At 46.5% G+C, this 23,883-nt stretch overlaps 1 protein-coding gene across 7 annotated transcripts in view; it reads left to right on the top strand.

Annotated features, from left to right (window-relative positions):
• The window catches only part of SAR1 (SUPPRESSOR OF AUXIN RESISTANCE1), a 208,668-nt gene that overhangs the window by 59,121 nt on the left and 125,664 nt on the right, over nt 1–23,883 (top strand). For 5 of the 7 annotated variants that reach the window (XM_086489273.1, XM_086489276.1, XM_086489275.1 and 2 more), the window contains 5 exons: nt 9,861–10,390; nt 10,509–10,671; nt 10,796–11,070; nt 11,160–11,344; nt 22,872–22,951. In XM_086489273.1, coding sequence (XP_086345399.1) covers nt 9,861–10,390; nt 10,509–10,671; nt 10,796–11,070; nt 11,160–11,344; nt 22,872–22,951 — 1,233 coding nt within the window. The remainder of the gene's footprint in view (nt 1–9,860; nt 10,391–10,508; nt 10,672–10,795; nt 11,071–11,159; nt 11,345–22,871; nt 22,952–23,883) is intronic. The other 2 variants (XM_086489274.1, XM_086489277.1) reach the window with 1 other exon arrangement.

The following is a 23,883-nucleotide window of genomic DNA, read 5'->3' as shown; positions in this document are numbered from 1 at the left end:
TCTTCTTCTTCTCTCTCTCAATATGGGAAGTGTTGAAGAATTGCCAACGGCTTCTTCCACGTGTAAGAAGACTCATCCCTCGCCGACCGCCCACAAAGCCTCTTTCATGCGGACAGGGAAAAGGATGTCGGCAATACAGAAGGAAATGAGAGAATGGAGAAACGAAGTTGAAGAGTGGAGGAAGGAGAGGAGCACTATTCTTCAAAGATGGACCGAAGAAAGAGATGGCATGTGTAGGAGGATCGCTTCGCTCGAGGAGAAAGTGGTCATCCAAGATTCCATCATCTGAAATCTACAAGCAAAAAGTTGGCAGCTCGAAGAAGGCGAAATTCAGCCATGCATGATGAAAGAATTGAATACCATGAGAGAAGAAATACGGGTTATCAAGGAAGGTGAGGGAAAGAAGTCATGGGCTGCGGTCATTTCCGCAACACAAAAGAAAGTAGAGGAGGCCGAAAAATGGATTGAGGTTGCCAAGAAAGGTAAAGGTAAGGAAGCTCCTTGTACACCCACTCTATTAACATGACCCTCAAAGAGGAACAAAGAAGGAGGATGCGGGCCCTGCATGTGAGGGTAACCGGCCTCAAGGACATAAACAATGTGGAAAAAGACGTCACAAGCCTCACATCCATGATGGGGGTGGACAAGCCTTCACACACAAAGGCATGGAGAGTGGGCAAGAAGAGTGAAAGGGAGAGCTCTCATACTACGCTTCCCCTTCTTGGAAGAGAAGAAGGAATTCTTGAGAAAGAAGCCTACTCTCAAGAAGATAGGTATTTTTCTCGGTGATGGTCTCTCTCTTTCACAGCTTGCCCCTATAAGAGACATATTGCCAGAGATTACGATGGCAAGGGAGAAGGGAAAGATGGCCTTTTACAAAGATGGTCGGGTGGTGATTGTAGAGCGGCGCTCTACATGACGGTGTGAGACCTATGGGACCACACTGAAGATGGCTACTTGGAATTGTAATGGATCTATGAGGTTGGACGTTGGTGCCTTTGAGGACAATTTCAGAGAGAGGGACATTGTTTTCTTCTCAGAGACTCATCAGGCCCCCGGAGAGCTTATGCCACATGTGGTGGGATACAGATGGGAGACAGCCCACAGGACAGTCGCGAGATCTGAGCATGCGAGTAGAGGTTCAGGAGGAGTAGCAGTGCTATTTAGGGAGGAGTTACAGCCACTACTACATATTGTACGGAGAGATGATCATGCTAGATACATGTGGGTGAGGCTGAGAACTGACACATGCCGATCTCTATACATTGCCATATGTTACTCCCCCCCCCCCCCCCCCCCAGTACGTCAATATATGCTGCATCCAGAGGACAATCGCCTTTCTCTATACTAGATGATATATGGGAGTTTTCTAGGGATGGTGATATCATCCTCCTAGGGGACTTCAATGCCCGAACGGGCAACTCTCACACAGTCTTCTACGACACTTCAGATGAGATGCTTAGAGAGCTGGATGTGGGTGAGTTAGGGCTTGACAAATCCTCACATGACAGAGAGCAGATTGAGTTTGGGAGATACCTCACGGAGATGACGACTGCACATGGGTTAGCCATACTTGATGGTTTACAACGATTTCCTGGAGCAACCGGTTTCACATGCTTTTCACATAGACACGGGGCCAGTACAGTGGACTATGTTATGGCACAACCGAGTTTTATTCTTTGTATTTAGGATTTCATAGTGGGAGCCAAACCAGTGGGCGTAGCAGTGGATCATGCAATTTTGACATTTTCTGTTTCATTTCAGTATAGTACAACCCAGACATTAGGAGGTAGGTCACATACCCGTTATACATTTACACCAGAGATTGACTCAATTTATATAGAGGAGATCTATAGCCGTCTATGCATAGCTGGTCCTGGCCTCTCAATGGAGGAGTGCACCACTTTACTGACTGAGACACTGCATGGTGCAGCATCAGAGGCATACCCGCACACTCGGCCGGGTCGGAGGCTATATTCTGGGAGCTTGCCCCAGAATAGTCGGTATGATGAGGAGTGCAGAGAGATGAGAGCCCAGCTTGAGAGGGATCTTCTTTTAGGAGTCATCACTTATAGACAATCTTGGATTGCTTTCCGACGCCTTGTGCGACGAAAGAAACGAGCTTACTTGGCCCACATGGAGCGAGACTTGTATCGGGTGTTCTTGAGCAGAGACTCAGGAGAGGCATGGCGATTCTTTCATGAGCACTCCCCTCCCTCGGTGATTACTTCTCCTGATGTGTGGGGCCAGTATGCCTCATTGTTATATACGGTTCATGGACAGGACCCCCTTCCAGATCCTACAGAGCCATGCCCACCTACTAGCACCTTCTTTACCATTGAGATGATAAAGAGAGCCATTGACAGGATGAGGACCAACTGGGCATATGATCATGATGGTCTAGTAACAGAGCACTTTACACATGCTAGAGATATGTTGTTAGAGGTTCTTGCAGTGTTCAATTGTGCCATGTGTGAGGGGCTATCTGAGACTTGGAGATTGTCTACTATTGTGCCTATCTTCAAAACAGGTGATCCTACAGAGCCTGGGAATTACCGCACTATTTGATTGGGCACACATTGGCACGGTTGTAGGCATCCATTCTTGAGCAGCTGTTGAGTAATTGGGCAGAGGGTGAGGGTGTACGAGCAAAGGGCCAGGCCGGTTTCAGGAGGGGTTTCTCTATTCTTGATCATATTCTGACACTCAGAGCCATCATTGAGTAGGGCAGGTCACATGGGAGACGGATTTATTGTAGCTTTGTGGATTTCCGCAAAGCATTTGACATGGTACCGAGAGGTAGATTGATGCACAGACTGCAGGAGATGGGGGTGCCCATAGTGTTGATTTGGGGGATTATGGCTCTATACAGATCAGTGATGGGACATGTACGCACTGCGGAGGGGATATCTGATTTAGTTCACTCCACCATTGGGGTGAAACATGGTTGCCCATTGTCTCCTACTTATTTGGTATGTATGTTGATGAGGTGTCTTATTACATTGACAGAGAGGATGATAGAGGTGCCCAACTCGCATCGACGCGGATCCCGTTGTTGTTATATGCTGATGATATTGTGTTGTTCTCTGACTCACCAGAGGGTATGCAGCGACAATTGGACAAATTTGCAGAGGATAGTGGATTGTCTGTAAACCTTGGTAAAACCAAGGTGATAGTGTTTAAGTTTTAACACCACACCACAGTGGATTAGGAGATCAGCTCTGGCTTTCACATATGGTCAAGAGATTGTAGACTATACAGATGCATACACTTACCTTGGGATTGTTATCACTGGGCCGAGATTTTCTTTGGGGAGAGCAGCAGAGACTAGACTGACTAGAGCTTTTGTGGTCTTGGGAGGCTTGGAGAGGACGTGTTCACAGGTTCAATTCCAGAAACCTCGGACAAAGTTATGGCTCTTTGATACCTTAGTAGCCTTAGCTATGTTGTATGGGGTGCATGCATGGGGACCTTATGTAGGCCAAGATGGTTGGAGACGTATGGAGAGGTCCTTGGTATCTATGATCTCTCGACTGTCAAAGCCAAGGTCTCCGTACCCCCCGCTATCATTCGAGCACAACTAGCTTCCCCTCCTATGGAGATTGAGGCGCTTACCAGATGTATCCTTTGTGCACAGCTTGTGGGATACTACTAGAGACAGATATGCTAGACTGGCCCTTGAGTCTTCCAGACAATCAGCTCTTCCAGGGGACACTTCATGCTAGTATGCACAGATCACATCATGGTTTCAGATGCATGGTTCCACGATGGACAGGCTGCCCCTTTCGAGTACTCTCTTCAAGCACCCTCGATGTCTCTTACACGGGTGGAGATTACTAGAATCATTCGCCAGGACCCAATCCAGCTGGATACGAGGAGAACATGGATAGAGTCGCCACAGGAGTTGGACACGAAGATGTCTTTCTATAGAGAGCATCTTCTCCGCCTCGCAGGAGATGGGTTTGTGATTCGACCGAGCTACATGGACACACATATGTTTCATGGTTTGCGGTGTGCCATTGGTCAGACACGCACATCCTCACATCAGCTGGAGACTGAGACTGGTAGATTTAGAGGGATACCAACAGACAGCAGGATATCCAGCTTATGCTAGTTAGAGCCAGAGATAGAGCTACATTACATATATCATTGCACAGTGCAGGATATCCAGCTTATGCTAGTTAGAGCCAGAGATAGAGCTACATTACATATATCATTGCACAGTGTACTATGAGATGCGGGGCCATTTCCATTGCTTATTCAGAGAGGGTTTCGGTCCTTTCTCTAGAGTCATGAGTTATCAGAGATGTCTTTAGCTATATATATAGAGACACTTTACTGGGGAGAGATAGAGAGAGAGAGTGTCCCAGAGACAGATTTCTTTTCACTAGATATGGGACAGCCAGAGGAGCAGTCATCATTGCAGAGCTCAGCCCACACTCATTCGGCCACTACCGGCACTCTTATCGACCGAGCACTGGAGCTACGGAGATCCAGATTGCCACGATTGAGGAGAGGGGCTACACAACATCGACGGAGACTACAATAGAGGATTCGAGCCATACTCTCTCGATATTCAAAGTGCAGATGGGGATAGATTCTAATTGTAGTATCCAGTTCCTTTGTACCCAGACATGGTATTAGATTCACCATTTCGTAACAGATTGGTCTCATAGGTCATTTTGGCCTTTTGAAGACGTTAATATAACATTTCCTTTCATTTCATTTCTCTCTCTCTCTCTCTCTCTCTCTCTCTCTCTCTCTCTCTCTCTCTCTCTCTCTCTCTCTCTCTCTCTCTCCCTCCGATGGGTAGTGAGGCTACTCATACAAAGGCATGGAGGGTGGGGAAGAAGACACAAGGCACTGGGGAGAGCTCAAATGGGAGAGCTTTAATCATCTGTTTCCCATCCATGGAGGCAAAGAAGGACTTCTTGAAGAAGCGTCCTACACTAAAGAAAGCGGGCATATTCCTTGGAGATGACCTCACTCTCACACAGCTTGCGCATATGAGAGAGGTAATGCCAGAGATTCAAGCGGCAAGGGAGAAGGGAAAGACGGCCTTTTACAGAGATGGCTAGGTTGTGATTGTAGAGCGGCACTCCACATGACGGTGCGAGACCCATGGGACTACACTCAAAGTTGCCACGTGGAATTGTAATGGATCTATGCGACTTGATGTGGGCGCCTTTGAGGATAGTTTCAGGGGAAGAGACATCGTCTTCTACTCTGAGACACATCAGGCCCCTGGGCAGTCTATGCCTCGTGGATATAGATGGGAGACTGCCTATAGATAGGAGACACGATCAGACCACAGAGGGCGGGGATCAGGAGGAGTGGCAGTGTTATTCAGGGAGGAGTTGCAGCCATTGATACATATAGCCCGCAGAGATGAGCAATCTAGGTACATGTGGGTGAGACTGAGAGCAGAGACAGACATATATCTTTACGTTGCTATTTGCTACTTTCCCCCGAGCACGTCAGTGTATGCACCACCCTGAGGACAATCCCCTTTCTCTATTTTGGATGATGACATATGGGAGTTCTCTAGAGATGGTGACATCATCATTCTAGGGGATTTCAATGCTAGGATTGCCCATCATCAGACAGCATTTTATGATACTTCAGAGGAGATGTTGAGAGAGTTGGATGCTGCAGAGACAGGCCGATCCAGACTATCACAAGATGGAGAACACACTGACTATGGACGACACTTGATAGACATGGGGATTGCACATGGATTGGCCATCTTGAATGGCCTACAGAGATTTCCCGCTTCGGGGGTTTTACATGCTTTCCATACAGACATGGAGCCAGCACAGTGGATTATGTCATGGCACAGCCGAGCCTCATCTCTAGTATCCAGGATCTCACGGTTGGACCCAGACCAGTTGGTGTGGCAGTGGATCATGCTCTTGTGTCGATGACCATCTCTTTTCAGTTTAGTGTAGCACACAGGCTACAGACAACAGCCCCTACTCGCTACACCTTCACGCGGGAGACGGACTCTGTATACATAGATGGGATCTACAGACGCCTATGCACAGAGGAGCTAGGGCGACCTCTGGAGGAGCTTACTACTATATTGACACAGACACTACATGAATACAGGTAAAGAATTCCCAGGACTCTACTAATTTACCCTCTCAAAGTATAAAGAAATACCGGAAGGGGCGCCAATTTTGGGGCTTACAGGTTGTCAGCGTTTGCTCGGAGCATTCTAGCTTCCGAGCCGTATGTGTGCTTAAGTGTTGATTTCCGTCGCAGTTTCCTTTTGCAAAGTACTCTGTGTGTGTGTCTAAAGTAAAGTAAAGAATTTCGGGTGAAAGCCAAAGCCTACCGCCCTACGGGCCGGTTTTAAGGTTCCATTGCCGGGGTATCAATCACTTTGTCTTCAAGAAGTGTGCGTCGGTTGTTTTGGTTAAAGACACAAAGTACAGGAACGCGGGATTATACTATGGCCGACAAAGGGAAGGGCATTATGGAAGAGGGTTCCTCTTCACAGGAGAGACAGGAAATTCCCCATGTTTGCCCGGCCAAAAAGTGGTCAAATTTAGGGTTGATTTTCTGCTGCATTATTAGGGTTTGCAAGTATGAACCAAGATGAGATAGCGAGAGGTCTTACGGTGGTAGACTCGCCACTAGATCTCCTGCGGGAGTGATGCGGGTCTGCTAGGTGGCATGCTGCTCGCCGATCCTTTGAGGCGATTGCTTGGATTCTTTGACGCATTGGTAAATCATTTTGAAATTTGAGCTTACTTGGTTGTGGGGTAGTACACTACAGTGTTGTGGAATTATGGTCGTTTGCAGAGGCAAGAGCCTCTTGCACATGTAAACAGGTTGCAAGATACTATGTAGTGAAGTCCAAGAACTATCCACCTATGGATGGAAAGTGGATGGAAGAGCATGAACTGTCAGAGTTACCAAATGTATTGCAGGTTTACCTTGAGGTCCTTGGGTTACAGTCTACTTATGCCTCAACCCAACGTGTGCAAAGGAGGGATAATGATAGAGCTAGCACATCATATGTACATATGAATTTAGTGTAATAGATTTTGTATGAAGGTCTCATTAAGTCATTTGTATCTATGTATTAGGAGCTTTCTTGCGGATACATGCGATGATAAAAGAGGGCTAACAACACAAGATCATCAATGGCATGTATTTATGGTATGCAATCGAAAACGTTTGCGATTTCAAGAGGGGGGTAAGTCACGAGGATGTGGCAATTGCTAACCTTACTTGTTGGTTTCTTTCCAATGATTTTTGTTTAATTTTTGAGACCCTTTTTTTGAAGTTGCAAATGGTCGGACATTGTATGGCCAACATGAACGGTAGTTTCACCCGCAGACGAGAAGTTGGTTGGCACTGGAACTCGTAAAGTAAAAGGATGTCTAGGCTCAGTTCAAGATCATGTAGGTCCCCTCCGTCGCACTTAGCAAGTTGGTGGATACTAGGAAGTGAACTCAATAAAGGTACAATATCAAGGTGGGGTCACCAAAGGAAAGTACCCGACAGCTCCGCTACATTGTATTTTTGGATGCGGTCCTAGTGGGCATTGATGGTAAGATGACCAATGGGAGCCCAACTGAAGCATCCCCTAAAATTTAGGGAAGTGCTATTTTGGGCCATGAAATCGGTTCGCGTCATTAGATTGAGAATGACAAGGGGAACATTTTATTACTATGCTGCAAAGTCAACTGATGCACCAATTGAGAGATTTTTAAGCAGGAAGCCCAATGCGGGGAAATTGCATGTATGAGTGCCAAGTTGCACATTTTGGCCAATTTACCATGTCTGGGAGAACAAAACTCTTAACTGACTTTTTGGAGCAGTTTTGGAGGCTGATAACTGTGATTTTCACCCATTTCTCTCCATTTTTGAGCTTCCCATGACTTTACCTAGGACCAAGGAGCTCATTTTCAACATTGGAAGGCATCAGATGCGTACATATGGTTAGGAGATTGTAGAGTATACAGATGCATACACTTACCTTGGGGTTGTCTTCACTGGGCCGAGGTTTTTATTGGGGAGAGCAGTAGAGACTAGACTGATTAGAGCTTATGCCACCTTGGGAGGCGTGGAGAGAGTGTGTTCACAGGTTCAGTTCCAGGCAGCTCGGACAAAGTTATGGCTCTTTGATACTTTAGTAGCCTCAGCTATGTTGTATGCGGTGCAGATATGGGGACCTTCTGTAGGCCAAGATGGTTGGAGACGTATGGAGAGGCCCTTGGTATCTATGATCTCTCGACTGACCAAAGCCAAGGCCTCCGTACCCCACGCTATCATTCGAGCAGAGTTAGCTGCCCCTCCTATGGAGATTGAGGCGCGTACCAGATCAGTCTCCTTTGTGCATAGCTTGTGGGATACTACTAGAGACAGATATGCTAGATTGGCCCTTAAGTCTTCTAGATAGTTAGCTCTTCAGGGGGACACTTCATGCTGGTATACACAAATGACATCATGGTTTCAGATGCATGGCTTCACCATGGACAGGTTGCCCCCTTTCCAGTACTCTCTTCAGACACCCTCGATGTCTCTTACACGGGTGGAGATTACTAGACTTATTCGTTAGGACCTGATCCACCTGGATACCAGGAGGACATGGATAGAGCCGCCACAGGAGTTGGGCACGAAGATAGCTTTCTATAGAGAGCATCTTCTCCACCTCACAAGAGATGGGTTTGTGATTCGACTCAGCTACATGGATACACATATGTCTCTTGGTTTGCGGTGTGCCATTGGTCAGATACACACATCCTCACATCAGCTGGAGATTGAGATTGGTAGAACTCGATTCATAGGGATATCAACAGACAGCAGGATACGCTGCTTATGCCAGCTAGAGCCCAGAGACAGAGCTACATTACATATGTCATTGCACAGTGTACTACGAGATTCGGGACCATTTCCATTGCTCGTTTTGGTCCTTTCTCTAGGGTCATGAGTTACGAAGATCAGAGATGTCTCGGGGTATATCTACTTGAGTTACTTAGTTATAGAGACACTTTATTGGGGAGAGCTAGAGAGAGACAGTCACAGAGACGGATTACAGATTTCTTTTCACTAGATATGGGACAGCGAGAGGAGCAGCCATCATTGCAGAGCTCGGCCCACACTCATTCGACCACTACCGGCACTCTCATCGACCGAGCACTGGAGCTACGGAAATCCAGACGGCCACGATTGAGGAGAGGGGCTACACAGCATCGACGGAGACTACAGCAGAGGATTCGAGCCATACTCTCGACATCGAGTGTGCAGATGAGGATGGATTCTAGTAGTAGTAGTATTTTGTTGTAGTCTTTTTGTACTCAGACATGGTATCAGATTCACAATTTTGTAACAGTTTGGTCTTTTAGGTCATTTTGACCTTTTGAAGACGTTAATATAACATTTTATTTCATTTCATTTCTCTCGCGCGTGCGCGCTTTGGTTGCTGGCTCCCTACCTTCTCCTGCCCTAGATGACCCCTCTACTTGAGATCGGTTGCAGTTTAAGGTTGTTTACTGCATAGTGGATCCTGTAGGAGGTTCCAGGTCTGGTTGCTGCTGTCCATAATCGAAGATAAGAGGTTTCGCACCTGTTTTTGTTGTTCAGTCATACCTGTCCATCTTCAGCTGCCCTCTCTGACCAATGCTTGGTTCTCATATGGCGTTTGGAGAGGTAAGGAGGGGGTGTTTGGTATGAGTTTATGCATTGTGTTGGGTGACAGAACTCATTGATAACTTGTACTTTCTTCATTAGGTGTTTACATTATTACGTGTGTGTTTGACTAAAATGAGAGAGAACTTTTGGTTGTTTCTGAAGCATAAAATTTTGAAGTTTTGAAACTCTGTAACTAATCAAAACATCAATGGCAGTAGGTTGCAGCGACCCTGAGTTTTTGGACTTTCTTTTTAAGTGTACCTCAACCATTAAAAGACAGGTGGGCAGGGTGCCTTATGCAGTGTTTGGAGACCTCTTATTCGGGAACAGGCACATCTCTGTGTCACACCTGTGCTCAGTTTTTTTGCACTTTTTGGATGTGGGTTATACCCATTTCACTATGGATAATCAAGCAACTCATATTGGTGCGGATGTTGAGAGGAAAAAAGCACTTGATTATCGTCATCGGCACCGGAAGCTGGAGTTACAACTGATTGTCGATCTGCAGCACCTGAGAAATTTTGCAGGTGGCTGGAGTCACGTTTTGGATTGTATAGAAGGATACATCGTTCAAGTTACACAGGAAACGAGGATCTTTCCAGAGGAGGGTAATTCCGAAGCTTTGAATGGTTTTATTAGTAAAAGATTAGTTCTTAAATCAACAGCCCAACTCTCATGGAATCTCTTTGAAGCTGCCAAAGATCTTCTTATTTTGCTGAGCTACCTTATTCACATTAAAGGGCAGGTATATCTCCTTTTCAGTGTGGCTCTACGTTGATTGAATGTCAGAAGGATTTGTGGCTTATGAGTTTGTTGGTTTAAATAGCAGATGATGCTCATAACTTTTAAAGTTATTTTCCCAGGTAGGCATTAGCAATAATGAGACTTCAAGAATTCAGAAAGGTTTGATTATGAAGGTCAAAAATATACTTTTGCGGGGTCTTTTGGTCCACTGGTTGAGTACCAACTTTGCAGAAGTTGCACCTCCCGAGGACTTCAGTTTACACCTATCCACTTTGCATTTAGGTAAGACCTAGAAAAGTCCTAAAACTTCTAGTATGCTTCATTTGTGATGAAGAATACAGGAATATTTGCAAGCTATGTGGCTCCTAGTGTATGAGGTTGATTTGCTTGACTTGTTTTTTAACAGATAACGTGTCTGCTAACAAGCATGACAGGCAATACGGAATGCAAGAGATGACTTTAGCAGAAATACTTCTGTCTTCCTGCTTAAAAATCTTTCCAAAAGGGCAGATTTCAAACTCAAAAGGGATCCTATCTTCTGATTATCTTTTAGATGCTACGAAGTTTCTTACCTCCTGGCTTATGTGGGGTAAAGAGAACGATCAGAGAGAATCTCTCTCCAGCCATTCTGTAACACTTGCTGCAGTTCTATTACAGCATGGCCAGTACAGAGCTTTGCAGGTGGCTTTTTTACTTGGGTCGCATCTGTTTCCCTTCTTTTGTGAACTCCATCTTTTTTCCAGTGGACAACTATGCAAATTATTTGCCAGGAACTTTTAGGAATTGTGGAAAACTTTTGCAATGAGCTAGAAGTCCTTGAGTCCAAAGTCTCAAAAGGAGATTGGTGCGCACGTCTTCATCTGCTGGGCTGTGGCTTGCTTGGACAGTCTCGCAATGGCCTCAAAGAGTCCGCAATCAAAAGCAGAGTGGAAAAAGCTGTTCATCACTTCTTTAGGTTCGGTAGCCGCTGCTTTTTGCTTAAATTGTTGATAGATTTCCATCTTGAATCAGCACCTGCACATGTACCAAACATATCATCTCATTTTTCCTCATTTTTCCAAGGCATTAGTGATTCCTAAATAAGTTTTCATTTGTGTCATGTTTGTGTTTTTGTGTGCTGTGTGATCTGGAATCCGTTCTTCCGTGTATAATGTTAAGTCATTTTTTTTCCGTTTTCCTCGTTTGGATTGCTTGCTTAGCTGCATGCCATCCATCTACACATGTGTATCCAAAGAGCTTTGTCTCAAGAGACTTATTATAGAATCAGAGTTACCCGGAACGTGGAACGGGAATGTGAATGGACCCCCTGGGAATGGGGAACCACCAAGGGCCCCGAACGGGAGTGTGGCGCTGGGGCTGATATGTAACATGCTAGAAAGCTGGGCAAAAATCTGCCAGGAAAGAAACTTCTATACTCACGAGGCGTGGCTAGATTTGCACCCGAAGGAGTGCCCCCAAGGTTGGAGCTCTCCAAAGGGAAGCATGGAAGAAGCATCCAAATGTTGCTGACTGTGGGAGTAGGACCTAGATGTCCCCGTTAACTGTCGACACTACGTGCAAAACTGTCATCCAAAGGATGAACATCAAGACTGCCGCCCATAGAAGGTTGCAAACCTGTCCCATAAACTAGTACTGACAAGCTCACAAAAGGGCAAAGGAATGACCAAATCTATAGGGCCACTCTACCATCAGGGAAGAAGAGAACATGGAAATAGGAGAAGTCCACACTCCAACAAAACCTCCTCGAACTGTTGTCATTGTTGGCTAAGGTTCTGGCACCACATGCTCCACCTCCAAACCTCATCCAAGAAAGTCGGATCATCAAACAAGAAGTGATTTTGGAGATAAAAGTATCCCCCTTTGCTTGTCAAGCCAACTCCAACACATGCACTGTAACATGCACTTGAACTGCTGCATATCAGATGAACAAAAGTCTATTGAAGCCGGAACTGCAACACATGCACTGTAACATGCACCTGAACTGTTGCATACCGGATGAACAAGAGTCTACTGAAGCCGGAACTAGAACTTCCATCCTTGGATGGACAAGGGAAATTCAAAGAGCATCCTTTGTTTCAAGAAGGAAGAAGATCCCCCTCTGTCATCCATAATCCACAATCTGGGACTAAAGTGCAATCAAATCATCAACCTGCTACCCATTGGATAGGTAGCTTCGTCGACAATTCCAAGAAAGATGTGCATTTGCAAAAGGTACATCACATCTGCCAACACATCTCTTCGAAGAAAGCGCTCGTCGAGAAGCATTGAAGAAGATCCTACTACTGTCCAAACACTTTTCTCTGAAGAAGAAGCTGTAAATAATAGCTCCCCCTTTGGATCCAACAACCACATGCTTACTCCTTTGTGGGAAAGCACGGCAACATAAATCCATATGGGAAAACCAAAGCAATCCAACACTGATACACATCTTGAAACCTCCATCGGGTTTCCCTCGGTAAAGAGAGGTCAGGGTAAACAAGAGTAAAGACGGGGAAAAGACTGTATTTCCCAAATCACCCTCACCTTTAACATGGGGGATGTCACGTGCGCACTACACTTGTGCAACGTGGACAGGCTTCTGCTACAGTCTAGCGTCAGTCTTAGCTTAGGACCTAGCCTTGCACCCATGTGAGCCTCTAGCAGGACGTGCATGTCCAAGCTAGTCATAGTTGCATACCCTCTCTTGCACAATACAGTTAGTCAGCATATAGGCATTCAAGCGTGTGAACTGCCTCTTATGTGCTCACTTAAGTTATAAGTGACTTTGGGATTTAAAGTAAATTGTGGGGGCTAAGTATGAACTGCACGACCCAGCCTTTTGGGGCAATTTAGGCAGCATGGGGCAGCGCTTGAAGAGAAGAGGAGGTAGGGGAAGTAGAAGAACCCATAGAACCCGCAACACCAGGACCCTCAGCCAGCCTCTCTGTGATTTCAGCATTCAGCCCTCAGCGTTTTCAGCATTCAGCCCTCAGCGTTTTTAGCATTCAGCCCATAACCTCGTCGTGCTTGTAGATTTCAGCCTCGGCATTTCCTAGTGTTTTCAGCATTCAGCCATAGCCTCGCCGCACAAGCATCTCTACCAAGTATCATCGTCGAAGTACCCTCGTCGTCGTCATCGTCATCGTCGTGGTGGTGGTGGTCGTTGACGTCGCACCAAGCATCTCCAACAACACCCATTAGCACGTCAGCAGCAATGCAATACCAAGCATCAAAGTACCCCGCAATACAAGCACCAAGTACCCGCAGTACCCAGCACTTAGCCTCTCAAGTACCAAGCACTTACCACAGTACCCCTCAACATCTACCGCAGTACCCGATAGTATCTCAGCAATACTGAGCATTTGCATCAAGTACCCATAAGAATGTGAACATTTAGCATCATTGTATCAACATTTTGTGCAAGTAATAAAGCAAGTACTTGCTCTGGCAACAAAGCAAGGGGCCTCTTGAGGGTGGTTGGGACCCAATATGCGGTGTCGTCTCTTTTCTCTCACGCTCTGCGTCTCTCTTCGTTCATTGTGCTCAATTCAGTTTCTTTTTTCAAGTGAAGTAAAGTAACCTTGTGTTTGTGCAGAGTACTAGATCCGAGCAAGATCCTTAAATACTTCCGCTGCATGTGATAGGAGGTCTGTGCTGTGTGGGCACCGGAGGTGGGGGGATTTTTGAAGAATTTTGTGATCTGTGACTGACGTCTCCCGCTTGGCATCGGCTGGGTCTGTAAAGATATATCGTTGTGTCGCTGAATCTCGAGTATAAATCTCCGTAGCATGCTCTGGTCTCTTGATTCTAAGAGATGGCGCAAGGAGTGTCGCTCTTTGAAGAGGGTGGGGTATTTCTCTTTGATGGCAGAGTAGGCCTTGCAGTTGCACTGTTGCATACATGGTGCTCCTCATTCTCCACCTCCCTCCATTGCTCACTGTCGACTTCCTCTCTGCATAATTTGCATATCCTTTGAAAGAAGTCTGTAAATTATGTGGCTGAGAGCATCTATAGGATTGACTTTGTAGCGCAGATAGTGTGTCGTGCTCTCTACAGTGGGTGCTCCTCAATGCAATGTGCGTGACAATCTCACTGAAAATAGACTGAAAACAGGAAACAGTAGACAACAACTGAACTCACAGAGACACAACAGCAACAGTAGACCACAACAAATGACTCGACTATCTCAAAGAATTGATACAGACTCTGGCTTGGCAGCACACTCAGCTCCAGCCCAGGACTCTCAGGTACAATGGGGTGTTGAGGCTCAGATGTGCAGGGATGGTGAATAAGTGCTCTGTGTATAGACTCTACGCTTCAGTGGACGACGCTAGACCAGATGTGAAGAAGATGATCGTCCTGACCCAACCGCTACTACTCACATGTACCCCCATATAGAGCCAGGAACGGCTCATAAATGTCAGCCATCTAATCTATCTCCAAACTGAATGGTGGCGCCACGATGTCTACTAGACCAATCCGTATCTTTGCTGCCACGTGTCACTGCCCAACCGAGAGAGTTTGTCCAGTGTTAACCAGCCTAGACCAACTGTACGAATTGTGTCCTGTGAAAGTGACAGTGTAGCGTGCTACTACAGGTTGCCCGCCACAAGACCGCTCACTGTCTCCGTGAGAGGAATACTGAAAAAACTTTGAAAGAAAACCACTAGGTACTGCATCCGTACATCTTTCCTGAAGTAGGTGGTAGGCCCATGACCTTACATACCTCAAAAGTGGAGTAAAAGACACTGCACTGCTTGCAAACGCCTGAAGCCTTTGAATAGGCAGGAACCCAGTATGATTGCATAGTCCATGAGTCCCAATTGGCACAACAGAATGAGGCTCCACTACAAAGAGATATGCTCGGTTTGGATCCAACGCATCTTTTATTATTGATAACCATAGTGAGAGGAAAATGACTTGGTCCATGCTTGCAGATAACCTTGCAAGACTTTCTTCTCAACACTGAGGGCGAGGGGTAGGTAGGGGTTAGGTAGGGGGAGGAGGGGTAGGTAGGGGGTGGATAGGGCGAGGCCTAGGTAGGTAGGGGCGAGGGCTAGGTAGGGGGTGGGTAGGGGCGAAGGGAAAAAGGGTAGGGGCGAGGGTAAGAGAGGGGGTGGGTAGGGGCGAGTGTGTGTGAGGGGGTGGGTAGGGGCGAGTGTGTGAGGGAGTGGGTAGGGGCGAGTTGGGAGGGGTGGGGAAGGGCGAGGGGTAAGTATGGGGGACAAGGGAGAGAGAAGGGGGGCAAGGGGTAGGTAGAGGGAGAGGGTGAGTGGGCAGGGGGTAGTGAGGGAAGATGGCACTCCAGCAGATACATATGATGATCAGTGACATCATCAAACTTGAAAACAATATTGTTTTTGTTGTATCCCGTCTTAAGGAAGCTTCATGAAGGGAGTTCGCTAGACACAGAGGAGAGCTTTGTTCTGGTTGGAGAAGCAGATGGGGTTGATGATGAAGGTTGGTGAACTCCTGTAGAGGGGATTTCTTTCCGCTTCTATAATTCTTCATAGGCTCACCAAATCCAAAGGCTTCCACCAAAGGCGTATCAGAAGTATCTTCTATGACCTTCAATCTTTGAACTGTCTCAGGTGGCTCATTAGGTTTACTTACTGTGGAAACATTTGAAGAGGGTGTACCTTCAGGCAAAGAGTGAATAGAGACTCCATAACAAGGCATAGATTTGGTAGCCTCCAACGGTCAACCACTCCTGCAGATCTTCGTCTGACCCTTTAGGTGTAGTAGGCTGTTCTTGTTCAGGGTTGGTTTCCATTTGACAAAGAAACTTGCTGCACCATTGATCCATACCTCCTAAGAGAATGGGTTGCATCGTGGAGCTAGAAGTATGAATCCACATTGCGTCGTTTCCCCAATCATGAAGTGCTTTAGTGTGTCGCAGCCATGGTCTTCTAATGAGCAAAGGAAATCAGTCCTCAACCTGGGGAAGACGAACCACAACAAAATCCAAGTTAAAAATAAAGTCTTGTACTTGCAGAGGCACATTGTCCACTATGCCCACTGGGTAGACTGTCCGCTGGTCGGCCAATGTAAATGTAAAGGAAGCAGGGCGAGTAGGTTGTAGACCTAGAGCTAACATAGTGAACTCGGGCATCAGGTTGATGCCACATCCACCATCCACTATCACTCTTGAGAATTGCTGACCCAACACGGACACTGTCAGGCGAGGGCTTCTATAATCAGTGAGTGGAGCAGCAGGATTGGATATCATATAGGAATCTGATGGTCGCATTGGGAGGTGCCTGCTACTAGGACTTACTCCGGGGTAAAGTGACTGAATAACAACAAGGGTGTCACTTCTAAAATTTGCATCTAGTCGTAGCGTGTCATAGAGGGACACTTGTTGGAAGGTGTTCTTCAAGATTGTCTCTGCTGTAAGCTTTTCTTGTTCTACCAGTGGTTTCTCGGGTACCTTGATCTTTTGTAGATCGGAAACTGCTTCCAAGAAAGCTTCAGCAATATCGGAGAGCAAAGATTTGGATTCTTTCATGGCACTGGGGAATGGCTTATTAACAGCTGCATGCAGGGTATCCACTGGTGTAAGAATGTGTGGGGGAGTTGAACTTGCTGGAATGCTAAGACCGAGAGCGGCCCTCTGGGCCCGGGTGAGGACGCCCGATGGCTCCTCTGCCAACTACGACGGCTTATTTTGAACGGTAACCACGTGGGTAGAAGGGGGCGGCTGAGAAATGGTGCTCACTGCTATCAAATTGAGCTTGGGAAAGACAAACTCATTCTGGCTTTGACTTGAGTTGGAAGCCGTGGATGCACGAAGTTTAGGGCAATCTTTACTGTAGTGATCCTTCGTTTCAGGGCAATGACGGGAAGGAGGGGACCCTTCCGGTAGGGGGCATTTGCTTTGGTAATGCCCATATTCCCCGCATCTGTAGCACAAAATGGGCTGATTTAAAGGGCGAGTCGAAGGACGAGGTGGTCCTTGCTCCTGGTGCATTGAATTGGAGGTGGAGGCATAGAAGCTTTGAGGTGATGGAGCATGGGTATGATAAAAGGTCTGAGAGGGAAAAGTGCTCTGCATACCTGGCATAGGAGGGGCTGTCAGCAAAGGTGGCATATGGTGTGGATGGCCACAGGGAGAAACCATGTTGGATGTAGGTGCTGGCCCTTGTTGAAGAGTAGGACCAAGACTTTGCTGTATTTGTCGCAATCCCTTGAGGTAGTAACAGTCCTTGTCCTCATGTCCAGATTTTTCACAGAAGTGGCAGTATACCCGAAGGGGGCATTCCTGTGGAGGGTGCCCTTGAGAGCGGCATGAGCTACACCAAACCGTAGCCTTAATCTCTTGCTGACCCTTGAGCTCTTCTAGCTCGCGCTTGATCTGTTCCAATGCCTCGTGATATGGAGGCTTCTCTTGTCTAAGAGAGAAGGACCTCTCCTCTTGAAGAGATCGCTGTAACTTTAGGGCTTCTAGTTCCCTGCGTAAAGAAGTTAATGGATCAGCAGGACATTCCGAAAACCCAGAGGGGGTCTCTATGTGAGGGGAGGTTTTGAACAGCTTCCTAGCTCCCTCTATCCTAGTAGCGGCTGCAATGAACTCCTCCAGAGTGGCGTCGGGTCGGAGACTCTCTCGGAGTTTTTGCTGAGAAGTTTTGTGAAGCGCCTTCTCTACCCACTTCTTAACCATAAATTCACCGGGTTGCTGGGAAAGCTCGGCAACCAGAGGCTTGGTTTTAGTCATAAGTTCTGCAAAAGTCTCCTCTGGTTGGAGCACCATGTTGGCCAACTCATCCAACACCTTCTCCTGGTAGTCACCTGGCCTGAAAGCTGCACGAAATTGTTGTCTTAAGGCTGCCCAAGTTGCAAAATGGTTCTCTACAAACTGGCTGTACCATTTGTCTGCTAAGCCATCCAAGGTGGATGGAAAGAGTACCAAATAAGCATCTTTCCTGTTAAGACCACGACCCCTACAGAGAGACAAACCTCCTTGCATGGTCGTCAACATCTTCTGAAGAGAGTCCTTTGAAGGTGGGGAACTTGATGTTCACCTTGGCCAAAACACTTGCCAAAGCCTCCATGGCCCCTTGCTGAGCCTGTTGCTCAATAGCCTGCTGTAGCAGAATAGGAGAGAGCTTTACTGGAGAAGGTGATCTGGAAGATATGGAACCTGATGAAGGAATGCGTGATGTATGTGGAGGTATGGGTGATGAGGTTGATGGACTTCTACTAGGTACCAAAGGTCGTCTTCTGTTATAGTACTTCAGAGGGCTTAGTAGTGCGCTTTGACGCTCGACTGAACGCCTTGTGTATGTCATGCAGTGACCACCAATCCAACCAAGCTTTGGGCAAGAAAACCTTGAACTGGTCTAGACTCTACTAGACCAGGCTGGACCAGGGACGAGGAGGACTAGACCAGGGTAGAGAACGCCTTGTGTATGTCATGCAGTGCCCACCAATCCAACCAAGCTTTGGGCAAGAAAACCTTGAACTGGTTGAAGACTGGTCTAGACTCTACTAGACCAAGGACGAGGACTGGTTGGACCAGGGCGAGAGATGACTAGGGCGAGGGAGGACTAGAGTAGTTGGACCAGGCGAGAGGAGAATAGTGCAAGGCAAGGTAGGCGAAGCTAGATAGACCCAACTAGCTTCAAGATTTGTACCTCACAGAGTGAGATTTCAGTTTAGGTCCCACTGTGATCGCCAAAATGAGAGCACCTGTAGTGCAGATAGTGTGTCATGCTCTCTACAGTGGGTGCTCCTCAGTGCAATGTGTGTGACAATCTCACTCAAAACAGACTGAAAACAGGAAACAATAGACAACAACTGGACTCACAGAGACACAATAGCAATAGTTGACCACAACAAATGACTCGACTATCTCAAAGAACTGATACAGACTCAGGCTTGGCAACACACTCAGCTCCAGTCTAGGACTCTCAGGTACAATGGGGTGTCGAGGCTCAGATGTGCAGGGATGGTGAATAAGTGCTTTGTGTATAGACTCTACGCCTCAGCAGACAATGCTGGACCAGATGTGAGGAAGATGATCGTCCTGCATAGTTACCCGGAACGGGAACGGGGAACGGGAACAGTAGGGTGCGGAACGGGACGGGAACGGGAGGGAGGAGAGGGGCCGGAACGGGAACGGGGCCGGAACGGTAGACCAAAGAAACTACATATATTATATGTATTATAGGCTCATATGTAAGCTAAGCTTTTGAATTCGACCATCCTAATTAGAGCCATATTTACACATGTTGTACGATGACGGAGCTTGAGACAAGGATGGAGTTTGTCTCTTGAGAGAGAGAGAGAGAGAGAGAGAGAGAGAGAGAGAGAGAGAGAGAGAGAGAGAGAGAGAGGAATGGAGCTTGAGACACAAGAGGGAGGGATGGAGCTTGAGAAAGAGAGGTAGAAGCCACATTTTTTCTTTGAGGGTGTTGTGCTTTCCGCCAAAAAGGAACAGAAAGAAGCCAGAGCTCCATGTCCAAGCTTAAAGCTTTAGCAAGGAGAGTAGCTCAGTAGAGATGTTGAGAGCTTGAGGAGGAGGTGAGACGAGCCTCCAGAGTCCAAACAGCCCCAAATCAGCCCTCTAAATAGCCCCCAAACAGCCCCAAATCAGCCCTCCAAATAGCCCCAAATCTGACCCCAAATAGCCCCCAATAGCCCCAAACATGCCCCAAACATGCCCCCAAATAGCTAGTGAAAAAAGTTGACTTTTTGGTTTGACCGTTCCGGATTCCCGTTCCGCCGTTCCGCCCCGTTCCGGGTCGCCGTTCCGGTTACACCCCGTTCCGGAACGGTGTTCCGTTCCCGACTCCGTTTCGAGAGCCAGACCCGTTCGGAACACCGTTTCGGAACATTTAGGGTCCGTTCCGCCCGTTCCCTGTTACTATGTCGTCCTGACCCAACCGCTACTACTCACATGTACCGTCATAAAGAGCCACCAAGGGCTCATAAATGTCAGCCATCCAATCTATCTCCAAACTGAATGGTGGTGACCTGGCCACGATGTCTACTAGACTAGTCCGTATCTTTGCTGCCACGTGTCACTGCCCAGCCTAGAGAGTCCGTCCAGTGTGAACTAGCCTAGACCAACTGTACGAACTGTGTCTTGTGAAAGCGACACTGTAGGCTGCTACAGACTTCTTGTGCTGCTATATCTTGAGAAGGAAGCGACCAACCTGACGCTAGTATCTGGCGCAGACTGGGCCGATCTGAAATATAGTCTGGTACCTGCGTCTACTATCCTCGTAAGCTCTGCTTCTGCAGACAGTGCGTCTCTGTCTATGTCACCAGTATATAATAAACAGATCCGCTCATCTCTAGGGATGTGTGCGGCTGATCTTGTCTCAATCTCTAGCTAGTGTGAGGAGACTCTGAGCTGGTTGATGGATACCCCTGCGTGTGGCATGTAAACAGCCATGTATCTCGGTCTTTCAATGAATTTATTCTTAAGAATGGTCATGAAGTGCTCTCTGAAGTATTGCCTCTTTCGGGTAAGAGGTTCTAACAATCCTGGTGCCCACACTGTGGCAGCATACATCATAGCAAGGGTGATCAACGTGTCAAAAAGCCATGCCTTGGTGAGGTGCTCGTGAAAGTGCACCAGTGGCATCTGTACTCTAGAGCTGCATACCCTCGTACGAGTCTTGTCTCTGGCGGCCTTTGCCATAGAGAACCTGTGAGTGGTGCTAGAAGCTACCCTCGTATGAGTTTTGTCTTTGGGTGCTATAAGCAGTGGCCGTTGACAAGTACACATATTAGTCGACCACCTCTACTTGTCTGCTTGTTGAGAGTACTCCTTGCTTTACTCCTGATTTTCCTAAATGTATGAAAAAGGATGACCTTGGTCTTGTCAAGATTCAATGTGAGACCTCTATGTGTACAAAAGTCATCCAAGGCCCGTAAGTGACTCTGCAAGCCTTCGTGTGACTTAGAAATCAAGACAACGTCATTAGCTTAAAGCATATAATGGATCAGTGTACCTGTGAGGTCAGCTTCCTCTCCTCCTACCCATAGAATGTGGTCCAATACTTCATCAATGTTGTGCCCAAATAGAGTCGGGGATAGAGAGCACCCTTGCTTCACACTGATGGTGCTAACAATGGGCTTGACTGTCGAGTTGGGCAGTATTCTACTTGTAACTTCTGCATACAAGCATGAATGGCCCACATCATTTTGGAGGGTACACCAATCTCTTGTAGGTGTTGGAAGAGTCTCTCTCTGGGGTCAATATCAAAGGCTTTGCGGAAATCCACAAAGCCTGCCTTCGAACCATCTACTAGACAAAGAAGCACTAAAATATGATCAATGGTAGAGAAAGTGCACCTGAAGCCAGCTTGTCCTGGTGCTTGTAATTGATCTCTTTGCCTTGGGTATTGCGGCCTGCCCCGTATAGTTTGGGGAGTGTGTGACCAATCATGATTGTGATGGTCTCCCCTCTCGGGAGAGGCTTCTTCATGGTGCAGTTCGAGTTTACAGATCAAGCCATGGAGGTCTAAGTAGAGAGCCTCGTGGACTTTCATTTTGCTATAGGTTTTCTTGCCAAATGGGCACAGGGAATGGACCTCAATGGACTTGAGGGTGGAACTACAGTTACAACTAGAATCCCCGGACTTCTTGCCTCATGTTATTGATATTGGGAGATGTATGGGCTTTGTGGTTGGAGATGTTGTGACTCCCAAAGATGAGGATCACACAATCTCCATTAGGATGGTGCTCTTCCCATCCTTGGTGAATCCTCCGCAATTCATTTCTCTCCCAACAATCCATGGGGGAGAATTTTTGCAGAGAGTTTTCTTCATTGGTCTTCCTTGTCACTGTTTGTTTGTGGCAGGAAAGGCCACGTTGCTGCTGCTTGTACCCGTCGCAGGATATCTCCTGATCAGAGGCAGCGTGCATTAGAACAAGAGGCACTTCATGCAAATGGGGGATTGGAAGTTGGTAGTGCAAGGAAAAGAAGTGAAGCAGAATAAGCTAAAAGGAAGGAAGCAAAGAAAAGAAGACTACGGGCTCGGAGGACAGAGGCTCCAAAGCTTGTGTGTAGATGCAGAGTTCCTGCTCTCTTCCCTCTTCAGATACTTCTTCGACACCCCTTCATGATCTGCCACCTGACCCTCAGGGCTCTGATTTGGGCATCAGCAGCAGTTCTGAAGGCATAAATTCAGTCTATGAGTGGCATTTCCCTTCTTTAGCTTTGGCAGAAAACCTGACATGCAGTTTATCAGCTAGAGACTAAGTTAGTTAAATCATAATTTTAGGCTCCAGGACCTAAGGCACAATTAGCCTCCATTGCTAATTATCTGTAGTCGTTATAGCCAGGTTTTATGATGATATTTATAATTGACGGTTGTAAGGGTGTGGTTGGATTGTTATGTTGTGTGAATGCAATCATGGATAAATTTATGTTGCAGGTAACTCAAAATTTCAGCTTTGTACTTGTACAATACAGAAAGGGAAGTTTATTTAATGCTATATTCATTCATTGTTTCAGATGTTGATTATCTCTCTATTAATTTTCTTTACAGAGTAGCATCTGTTGTGGGGCAGGGAAGGGAGGCTGCTCTATCATTATTTTCACAAATCGGGATGGATACCAGCTACTTAGGCAAGTCCTGTCAATTTTTGAATTCTTGACCGGGAGTCCGTGTTTTAAGGAATTTATGGTGTGATGTGACATACGTTATAAGTGGATCATGTGCATGTCTTTCCATTCTCTGCCTAATTTTGTGGCGAGCATGTAAAATTGCAGGAAAGCCTATCATTAGCAATATATTTGTCACTTCAAGATTGAATGCTATGGCTTAAGGTGCCATATTTTGAGTTCCTAGGAGCAAATTTTAAGGTGTAAGGATATTTGATAGGAGCCACACTTGGAGTTGCATCTTATGGCAACCATTTGTCATCTTGCGAAAGGAAGGTAGACCATACTATTCAAGTCCTTGTGTAATGCTCTTTCTTGCATTGAAGACTTTGAGAAAGGAAAGGGATGATCTTACGGTGGTTGGTTACAATAGGTAACCATCAGTGATAGGTAACACTTCGTGATTTAGGACTTTCAAAATCGCCCTCTACATTTGATACAGTGAAGACCATGGAGGATGGCCAATCATAGAGGTTATGTGTGGATTCTGCACATTATTGTTGGGACATGATATGACGCTTTGAAATTATGAACCTCTTAGAAGTTTGATGGACCAGGTGGACCAGAAAATTGCTGGTATTTGTGTGGTTAAGGCTAGTCATATTTTAAACTGGAAACATTTGTTAAAATATCTGTTGTTTTCCCTGGACTATGCGTGACAAGGTTGATGGGAAAAGAGAAGAGTTTGAACATTTAGGCTGAGGGAACTGGTCAATTGACTGTTTGTTTTGCGCTATGGATGTAAATCTTTCCTTCTGGGAAATGAATCAGCACCTCTCTTACCGTTGATCCTTTAAAAAAAGGAGAAACACAGTGGGTTTTGTTCAAAGTTCAGGAGCTATGGCCAGTTTAAGACCGAGGAAACAGAGTTATTGTTTTAGGATTTTATAAAGATA

The sequence above is a fragment of the Adiantum capillus-veneris genome, chromosome 18, assembly GCF_014529385.1.
Source record: "Adiantum capillus-veneris isolate H3 chromosome 18, ASM1452938v2, whole genome shotgun sequence".
Taxonomy (NCBI): Eukaryota; Viridiplantae; Streptophyta; class Polypodiopsida; order Polypodiales; family Pteridaceae; genus Adiantum; species Adiantum capillus-veneris.
The sequence above is the reverse complement of the archived record's forward strand: the minus strand, read 5'-3'. Positions and strand labels throughout refer to the sequence as shown.